The sequence below is a fragment of the Salvia splendens genome, chromosome 15 (genome assembly GCF_004379255.2).
Source record: "Salvia splendens isolate huo1 chromosome 15, SspV2, whole genome shotgun sequence".
NCBI lineage: Eukaryota > Viridiplantae > Streptophyta > Magnoliopsida > Lamiales > Lamiaceae > Salvia > Salvia splendens.
The window spans coordinates 16,001,927-16,010,975 of record NC_056046.1 but is presented as its reverse complement, the minus strand read 5'-3'; the positions used below and the strand labels follow the sequence as shown (position 1 = coordinate 16,010,975).

Below are 9,049 nucleotides of genomic sequence, written 5' to 3'. Positions count from 1 at the left end.
AGTTGAAGCTCAATATCCATATTTTGTTTATTAAAATATGCTGTAGGTGCGAGCTCGGCATCTTGTTTAATTTAAATTAATGTTGGATTAAACTTCTGAGGTCAGCATATAATAGAGTCGAGCTTGAACATAATTTTTTTGAAGCGAATTTTATACGGAGTAATAATTTTCTTTTGGAGTCCACTCCCGTCATTCTCAATTTCAAGTTGCCGAGTCAACTTGACTTTAGCATCTTTCCAATTAAATAATAGTGTGTGCGAGTTAGAGATGTTAATGTATTCATTTACTGATTTACACCGGCCACATCATCACATGTTATGTTTCATTGAAAAGAAGACGAATAAGATAATTACGAAGCTTCATCATTTATAACTCGATGTTTGAAAATGTGGAATGGATCGGAATTTGACTATCTTCCATGATCTATTAGACAATTTGCCTTTTACTCCCTTCGTCTCCCATTATATGTGATAGTTTTTCATTTTGGTTCGTCCGATATTAATTATCTCACTTCATTTTTACCTATACCTCATATTCCCCTAACTCATTTTCACTATTATTTTATTATAAAACTAGTACCCACAATCTGTTAAATTTTTCAACCTACTTTTTATAACATTTCTTAGAACCCACCAAGTGAGACACATGTTAGGATAAAACATGCATAAGAAATCTGGTTGAAGAAGCAATTGTGAAGTCTTTTGTCCAATTTCGTGGAAATTAATGAAGTATGGACTTAATTGTATTGCATCTAGATAACTACACCATTCTAAAGACGCATACTAAATTTGTTTTGGAAGTTTGCAGCCATGTTTGAGAAGCTACTGATAATTTTGGTGGTGTTGTTGCTCAAGGCTGGAACATCCATTGGACAAGGAGACACTCTCTCAAAAGGGACCCAGACTTCAACCTCAAAAAATGGAATGTTCGAGCTGGGAATCTTCAAAATATCCGCAAACAGATTCTACCTCAGCATTCGCTCTGTTTGGGTCGCAAACAGAGAGAAACCGTTGCCCGACGCAGCCGCTTCAGAGCTCCAAATAGCTTCCAACGGCCAGCTGAGAGTGCGGCCGACCCCGCTTTGGCAGAGCTTCGATCATCCGACCCATACTTGACTGCCCGGGGCTACGCTTGGTGTTGAGGAACAGAACGGTGGATCTTTTGTCGTTCGATTTCGACTCAACTAATGATGGAAAGTTTTTGAGGACAAGAAGTAACATGGAAGTTGATTTGCCCATGTTCAGTTACTCAAGTGTTTCTGCTGCAACAAACAACTTCTCACCAGAAAATAAGCTTGGAGAGGGAGGATTCGGACCAGTTTACAAGGTAAACAATATACTTGACTAGATGCAAAGCTTAATATATGTATTTGTTTATCATATACTAGTATAAAACTGTAATATAAATAGTTGTATGTTTTGGACAGGAAGGATTACAGAATGGGCAGGAAATAGCCATGAAGAGGCTTTCCCAAAAATCTGGACAAGGTTTTGGAGAATTCAGAAATGAAATCTTATTGATTGCAAAACTGCAGCACCGGAATCTTGTTCGCCTCTTAGGTTGCTGCATTGACACTGTTGAGAGCATTCTCATCTATGAGTACATGCCTAATAAGAGTCTAGACATGTTCCTTTTCGGTTCGTACCTACTTAACTTAACAAACAATTCATCATATTCTTTTCCAAGTTCCATATATAGATGAGCAGCATAACCTGGATCAGGATCAAATAAACAAGAAACACTAGACTGGAAAACACGTACCCGCATTGTTGAGGGGATTACTCAAGGGCTTCTCTACCTCCATGAATACTCGAGGGTGCTCATAATCCACAGAGATCTCAAGGCGAGCAACATTCTTCTTGACGATGAGATGAGCCCCAAGATATCGGACTTTGGGCTGGCGCGTATCTTTGGAGGCACTGATTCGCGGGGATACACCAACAGAGTTGTTGGAACATTGTAAGTCTATATGGTCTGAACAAAGATTTTCAAACTCATTTAGCTGATCCAAAGTTGTTCCATTTTTAGTGGCTACATTTATCCGGAGTATGCATTGCAAGGCCTCTTCTCCACAAAGTCTGATGTGTACAGTTTTGGGGTTTTGGTTCTTGAGATTATGAGTGGCAGGAAGAACACTGGCTTCTACAAAACTGACTCCCTCCATCTTCTTGGACATGTAAGCAACAACAGAGTACATTTCCTATTTTTTTCACACACTTGTGAGAAATAAAAAACTGTGTTTGGAATGTGTTGTTGCAGGCATGGGACCTGTGGAGTTGTAGAACTGGTGGATAGTAAGGTGGGATCTGCGGCGGCTTCGACAGCGTTGAGGTACATAAATGTGGGACTTTTGTGTGTGCAAGAAAATCCCAATGACAGACCAAACATGTCGAGTGTGGTGTCCATGCTTAGCAGTGAGATTGCAACTCTTCCACCACCTAAGAAGCCTGCCTTTTCAACTACAAATTTGCTCAGTTCATATTCATCACAGCCCAAAAGTTACCCTTCTGAACATCACCTAACTATTTCAGAGATTGTGCCCAGATGAGATGATGTTGGTATTGCCATTGATAGCGTTATTGCTCAGCTACTGTTTCTCTATCTAGTAGTACTATTCAATTATAAGTATTTGGTTTAAATTTCTGTTCCATATATGTTTTCAGTGTCCCTATATTCATGGAGAAACATATGCAAGCTTACCAAATTAATTTTAAGTTTGTTAAACAGTTATAGAAAAGATTTTATGACACTTGTATTAATGAAATTTAATGCACAACTAAAGAAGTCAATTGTGAAATTTAAGAAGTCAATTGTGAAATTTCTTGGAAATGAATGATTGATTAATTGCGTCTTGAAAATGTTAGTAGTATCTAAAGACTTTTCTCTTGGAATTAAATCTTGTGGGGTTACTGTAATTAGCTAGCTTTATTGTTGGTCTTAGAAACACTCGCAGCTACATTCCAAACAAACAGATTTGGTTTTAATTTATCATTTTCTCCATCTCATGATCAATCATACTCCTACAAAACTTATCTTGCAGCCATGCATGGAATTGGAAAGCTACTAGCAATCTCAATAATTGTGTTGGTGATGGCTGAAAGATCCAGTAGAGCAGGAGACACGCTTGCACGACGGGAATATCTTACCGGAAACCAGATGTTAACCTCAAACAAAGGAACCTTCCAACTGGGCTTCTTCGAAACTTCTAAAGGCACAGGCAGATTCTATCTCAGCATTCGTCACACCAAGTTAGAAGGCCAGCCTCTTGTCTGGGTCGCAAACCGAGATAAACCGTTGCCCGACGCCACCGCCTCCATTCTACGAATAGCCACAAACGGAAATCTTGAGCTTTTTAACGGCCCTGCTCTCTTTTGGAACATATCCTTGTCCACGTTGGCCGAAAGCGCGGTGCTCCGCGAGAACGGAAATCTGATCGTCAGAGACGGAGGGGCGGGTGTGGTTTGGCAAAGCTTCGACCACCCTACGCATACGTGGCTTCCCGGAGCTACCCTTGGATTTGACAAGAAGACCGGCACCGCGCGCCGGCTCGTTTCGTGGAAGAGCAACGAGGACCCTTCGCCGGGGGAGTTTGCGGTGGAGATAACGCCGGAATCCAAGATGGTGTTGAAGTGGAAAGAAACGGCGGTGTATTTCGAGAGTGAAAGCGAAGGTTCCGGCAATAATCAGTTCGGTTTTGATGCTCAACTATTGAACTCCCTCTCCATCAGGTTTGTTGTTTGAACTTTAGAAATAAGGCTAATTATAACAAAAGCATTGACTTAGTTAATATAATAAGATTGATGCATGAGTTTTACTAGTATTAAACTATGTCAAGGCAAAGTTTTTGATGTTCTCCTATAATACTGTGGTGCGTTATCAAGTTGAAGCATTTTTATAATACAGGTTTGAAATGGAGAAGCAAAGTTCGTATGTGACGCTTGAGAACACTGAGGTGATAATGAGTGGTAATAGTTCCAGCCTTGTTTTCGTGATGCTGGTGATGCAAGATCGCGATGGGAGGTTGAAGAGGGTGCCATCGAGGGGTGTAAGCGGCGGTGGAGTATGGGCTGATCCGTCGGCCCTGCCATGGGAGGACTTCTGTGGGGCATACGGGCTGCTGCAGCTCAATAATAGTTGCACGTGCCTGTTCGGGTTCCTGCCATCGTCGTCTCCCAACCCCATGGGCAAGAGCTGTTATAGATCTACCTCTATATCAGATTGTAATGGGAAAATAGTCAAGGAGGGTTTTAATGAGGTTTCGAGTATCAAGTGGCCTAATCAGCCTAAAATAGTAACAGTAAGAGATGGTGGTGGTGATAACGAGTGTAAGGCGGCCTGCCAGCAGAGCTGCTTGTGCACGGCCTATGCTTTTAATGGGAGCGAATGTTTCATGTGGGAAGGAGATTTGTATGGTATACGAACCAACATTGCAGAGGATCAGAAGCTGCACGTTAAGCTTGCCTCTTCTGCTCTCCCGGATACTGGAAGTAAGTACGTTTTGTGTAGCGACACTCTAGCACCCCAACCAAAATCGTTAAACTAGTAGTATATCTTTTATTTTAGTGGCACTCGTAGTTAAAAATATTCGATTTTAGTTTTCTGCATCAGTACCTGACTTGATGCAGGTATTTATGTATAGGTAAAAGCAAGACTTTGGAGGTGGTTATTGCAGTTGTGGTTCCGGTTTTGGTGATTGTTTCCGGTGGATTTCTGGGCTTTTTTTACAATAGGAGGAACAAACACAACAAAGGTTAGTTAGTTGTACTACTTCTAAAAGATTTGAGTTTGATTTACTCTAAATGGGAGGACTATTTTTGTTCTAGTTTTTCATACGATTGTCAATCACCATCAAATTATAAATGTTGAGGTGCATAGTTGAAATGTCTACATAGTTTAACGGATGATGTGCTAAACGGCCTAATTGGATATTTAGCATTAGTTTGTAGAAAATTGACAAGTATGTGAGAATATCGAAACAACTGAATTTGGTATAGTCATGGATGAAACTTCCATGTAGTTAGGCCCATTCACCTTTTAATGATTCAAATTGTACAGACAACAAAGAGCCAGGTGATGATCTATTGTCCTTCGATTTTGAGGTTAGTATCAACGCAACTAACGATGGAACAACTTTGAGGAATATGGAATTCGATCTGCCCATGTTTAGCTACTCAAGTGTTTCTGCTGCAACAAACAACTTTTCACCACAAAATAAGCTCGGAGAGGGAGGCTTCGGCCCAGTGTACAAGGTATATAGTATATAAACTGCCCTTAGATATGTAACATGTTCTTTTTTTTATACAAAATTTACAAGAAAAAGCCATGTATTCCACCCTTTTCCATATTTTTTTGAAAAAAAAGCCACACCCTTCATAGATTACTCAGTATACTGTTGGATTATTTGAACAGGGCGAACTACTAAATGGAGAAAGAATAGCGCTAAAGAGGCTATCCCAAAAATCTGGACAAGGTTTCGAAGAATTCAGAAATGAAATCATACTGATTGCAAAACTGCAGCATCGGAATCTTGTACGCATCTTAGGCTGCTGTATTGACCCTGTTGAGAGCATTCTAATCTACGAGTACATGCCTAATAAGAGTCTAGACATGTTCCTTTTTGGTTAGTACCTACTAACTCAAAACTTAACCAACCATTCTTCCTACATTTCATCCTATTCTTTTCCTAAGTTTCAATAATAGATTAGCATAACATGGATCAGGATCAGAGAAACAAGAAATGCTAGACTGGAAAACACGTACACGTATTGTTGAGGGGATTGCTCAAGGGCTTCTCTACCTCCATGAATACTCGAGGGTGCGCATAATCCACAGAGATCTCAAGGCGAGCAACATTCTTCTTGACGATGAGATGAACCCCAAGATATCGGACTTTGGGCTGGCGCGTATCTTAGGAGGGACTGATTCGCAGGCTCACACCAATAGAGTCGTTGGAACATTGTAAGCTCAATAAAGAAATATTGTTGCAACCTTGTTAGTCGAAAGCTGATCTAAATTGATGTGTTTATTTTATAGTGGCTACATTGCTCCTGAATATGCAATGGAAGGCTTATTTTCCATAAAGTCTGATGTGTACAGCTTTGGAGTATTGGTTCTTGAGATCATAAGTGGCAGGAAGAACACTGGCTTCTACAAAACTGACTCTATCAGTCTTCCTGGACATGTGACCATTTTCTCTTTCTACTTTTCTTGATTGCATCATGTCTTTTTCACATAGTACACCTCCCATTGTGTGAGAATTCAGGAGACATGTTGAATGTGTTGTAGGCATGGGAACTGTGGATTTCAGGCAGAGGAGTGGAACTGGTGGATGAAAAGGCGGGATCTCTGGCAGCTTCGACAGCGTTGAGGTACATAAATGTGGGACTTTTGTGTGTGCAAGAAAATCCCAAAGACAGACCAAACATGTCTAGTGTGGTGTCCATGCTTAGCAGTGAGATTGCAGCTCTTCCACCACCTAAGAAACCTGCTTTTTCAACTACAAGTTTGGTCAGCTCATCTTCATCACAGACTAAAAGTGCAGGAGACCCTTATTTTTCTGGAAATCACTTAAGTAATTCAGATATTGTGCCCAGATGATGATGATATTTGCTACTTCAAAAGAAATATTCCTATACTACTATTTTTCAGTCTATATATAGAATTATGTTTGGTTTAAATACTCTGTTCAAGATATGTTTGGACACTGTCTAAGAGAAACATACTGTATCAATAATATTTAATGGATGTGCATTTCATAAATATGTGATTGAAATGGACAAAATTGAACCCCAGGTTAAACAGAACATCAAACAAATTACTCAAAATCTAAACGACAAATTTCAACAGAAATCTCTTGTGCTTACAGTCCAGCATCTCACTCAAGCTACACTCCACGCCGTTTTGTGTGAGCAGTTTCTGCCTCGACTTTAATCTTCGTATGTCATGCCTAAAGAAGCCCGGATACTCAGCAATTTCATCAATGCTTCTTCCCATCGCTTCTTTCAAGAACTTGATTCTTGGTCTCAATAATTTACTTACACTGTTGATCATAACTAGAGGATAGCCAGCAACCACTGCTGCTAACTGACTCGAACTGAAGCCACAAGACTCCAAGTACATAACATTATATCTGAGAACTCTGTTCACATCCCTGCACAGAACTTCTGGGAAATTCATCGCTGCTCTTTGGAGCTGAGGCTCTGTCAGACCAAGTGATCTTAAAAACTCACAAGCTGGTCGTAGCCGTTTCTCAACACTATACCTCGTGATAAATGGATGTTTGGCCACAAATCTACCGACCATCCCATCTTTGGACAGACCAAGGCTGGCAAGAAAATCCACCAACCGAGAAAGTTTTGATTCAATGCTGTAACTTACGATTATAGGGTTTAAGAGTATCAGTTTGCCAATTTGCTGCTCGGGAGCACCAAGAACTTCGAAGAAGCCAAGAAGCGGGCAGAGCTTCTCTTCCAAACTATGCAAGAGTATGTGTGGGAATTTTGCTATGGCAGAAGCTACCTCCTTCGGTCTTGACTCCAACGTTGCAAGACACTGGATCATCGGTACAAGTTTGTCGTGCAAGTCGAGGGTAAGAATTTCAGGGCACTTCCTAACGACCATGGAAAGTTTCCCCCCTGGTATGCCTGTGCTTCTCAAATAATCCCAAGTTTCTGAGGCAATTTCCCTATCGACAACTTCAAGCGGTCTGCACTTGTTGAACATATCATGAATGCTTTTATCATCAAAACCTCTGTCTTTGAAGAACCACATAATGCCACTACTTGTCTCCATATTTCTGTAGCAATTTGTAAAGGTTCGGATAAAACATTCTAACCTCAAGCAGTAAAAATGCAGATTAAAACAAAAGCTCACTTTCTTCTTTTACCCAAATTTTATGAAGCAAAAACTACAGAATCTTAGCAAACAACATTATAAAACCATGCAATAAATTCAATACAGGCAGGCAACCAGACCAGTAAATTCTACGGAAATATGCATCAAACTCGATTCTTCAGAAACTCATTAATAAACACAGTCAATGTGACATCATTCCACTGATTTTCAGCAAAGAGGTCAATGATTTGTAGTAAAATATCTAGCATTCCGAACTCAATTAACCTAAAATATTCGAAAATAACCCACGAATCTCGAGCCTTATATCTCAGTAAAATCGAGCTAAACTCCGAGGAAAAATATAATCGAACAAACAGGGAGTAAACGGAGAAGGGGAGGATAACTGCGACAGAAGAGAGAGGAGAGAAAATGGAGAAAAAGTGTACCCGCGGGCTGCGGCTGCGGCGGCCGAACGTGGTGGTTTGTGTGGATGGCGACGGCGGGAGTTATTTTAGATTGCACTCTATCTCAAACTATATCCATTTTTTTAAATGTCTTTACAGTAAACTAGTAAAGTCCTAGTAAATATGTGAATTATATGCTAAAATTCAAATTTTATCGTCAGAAAAATAAAATGGCTTTTGCGCAAATCTATTTTTGCTAATAATCGGGTCACTAGAGCTTATGTGACATTTATATTGAAACTCTAATATTTTAGTTGTCTGTCAGAATATAATAAGATGAAAGTTTGATTTCCAAGATAAAATAATATCATGATACAATTTAGGATTGAGTTGTGAGATTATTTTAGTCATATGAGGTTAGCTATGACTAATTATCCATCTAGGATTGAGTTGTGGAGTTGAATCTCATGAACCAAACACACTACAAATTTTAATCCCGGATACAATCTTGTAAACCGAACACCCCTAACTAAATAAACTATGGAGTTGTTTTTATTCTCTTAACAGAAGTCCAAAACAATGTTACAAAATTTAATAGTACTTCAATTCTGTTTACTAACAAAATTTTCGTGATATAGTGCTTATTTTTGAAATATTGGATTATTGAGTTTTAGTTTTAACTTTTAGGTTTGAAGTTTGACAGTTTGACTGCTCATCGCGGCATTGCCCATTGCCATTCCCCACTTATGGAAGAATTAATTAAAAATAAATAAAAACCTTAATCTAAGAAGAAATTAAAATTAGTACAAAAA

General features: G+C 39.5%; 3 protein-coding genes across 3 annotated transcripts; 2 read left to right on the top strand and 1 right to left on the bottom strand.

Annotated features, from left to right (window-relative positions):
- Positions 1 to 705: 705 nt before the first annotated feature.
- LOC121768981 (G-type lectin S-receptor-like serine/threonine-protein kinase RKS1) lies at positions 706 to 3,123 on the top strand. The gene is made up of 6 exons (XM_042165619.1): positions 706 to 1,326; positions 1,427 to 1,637; positions 1,722 to 1,959; positions 2,029 to 2,176; positions 2,260 to 2,331; positions 3,041 to 3,123. The coding sequence occupies exons 1-5, from the start codon at positions 1,219 to 1,221 to the stop codon at positions 2,293 to 2,295; spliced, it is 741 nt and encodes a 246-aa protein (XP_042021553.1). The 5' UTR covers positions 706 to 1,218; the 3' UTR covers positions 2,296 to 2,331; positions 3,041 to 3,123.
- Positions 2,893 to 6,677, top strand: LOC121768979 (G-type lectin S-receptor-like serine/threonine-protein kinase At4g27290). The gene is made up of 8 exons (XM_042165617.1): positions 2,893 to 3,728; positions 3,904 to 4,487; positions 4,640 to 4,750; positions 5,056 to 5,249; positions 5,410 to 5,620; positions 5,721 to 5,958; positions 6,034 to 6,181; positions 6,286 to 6,677. Exons 1-8 carry the CDS (start codon positions 3,043 to 3,045, stop codon positions 6,595 to 6,597), a joined length of 2,484 nt encoding a protein of 827 aa, XP_042021551.1. The 5' UTR covers positions 2,893 to 3,042; the 3' UTR covers positions 6,598 to 6,677.
- Positions 6,678 to 6,730: 53 nt separating this feature from the next.
- Positions 6,731 to 8,433, bottom strand: LOC121768980 (transcription termination factor MTERF6, chloroplastic/mitochondrial-like). Its single transcript, XM_042165618.1, has 2 exons — positions 8,280 to 8,433; positions 6,731 to 7,795 (listed from the first exon to the last, which is right to left on the bottom strand). Exon 2 carries the CDS (start codon positions 7,789 to 7,791, stop codon positions 6,826 to 6,828), a length of 966 nt encoding a protein of 321 aa, XP_042021552.1. The 5' UTR covers positions 7,792 to 7,795; positions 8,280 to 8,433; the 3' UTR covers positions 6,731 to 6,825.
- Between the last annotated feature and the right edge of the window lie 616 nt (positions 8,434 to 9,049).

What these genes read in the sequence shown, in the direction of transcription:
- LOC121768981 (XM_042165619.1), top strand. Translation starts at nt 1,219, where the DNA reads ATGGAAGTTGATTTGCCCATGTTCAGTTACTCAAGTGTTTCTGCTGCA. An exon ending in TCTAGACATGTTCCTTTTCG is followed by an intron (nt 1,638 to 1,721) that starts GTTCGTACCTAC and finishes AACCTGGATCAG; the next exon opens with GATCAAATAAACAAGAAACA. An exon ending in CCCTCCATCTTCTTGGACAT is followed by an intron (nt 2,177 to 2,259) that starts GTAAGCAACAAC and finishes GTGTTGTTGCAG; the next exon opens with GCATGGGACCTGTGGAGTTG.
- LOC121768980 (XM_042165618.1), bottom strand. Translation starts at nt 7,791, where the DNA reads ATGGAGACAAGTAGTGGCATTATGTGGTTCTTCAAAGACAGAGGTTTT.
- LOC121768979 (XM_042165617.1), top strand. Translation starts at nt 3,043, where the DNA reads ATGCATGGAATTGGAAAGCTACTAGCAATCTCAATAATTGTGTTGGTG. An exon ending in GAGGAACAAACACAACAAAG is followed by an intron (nt 4,751 to 5,055) that starts GTTAGTTAGTTG and finishes CAAATTGTACAG; the next exon opens with ACAACAAAGAGCCAGGTGAT. An exon ending in AATAGAGTCGTTGGAACATT is followed by an intron (nt 5,959 to 6,033) that starts GTAAGCTCAATA and finishes TTTATTTTATAG; the next exon opens with TGGCTACATTGCTCCTGAAT.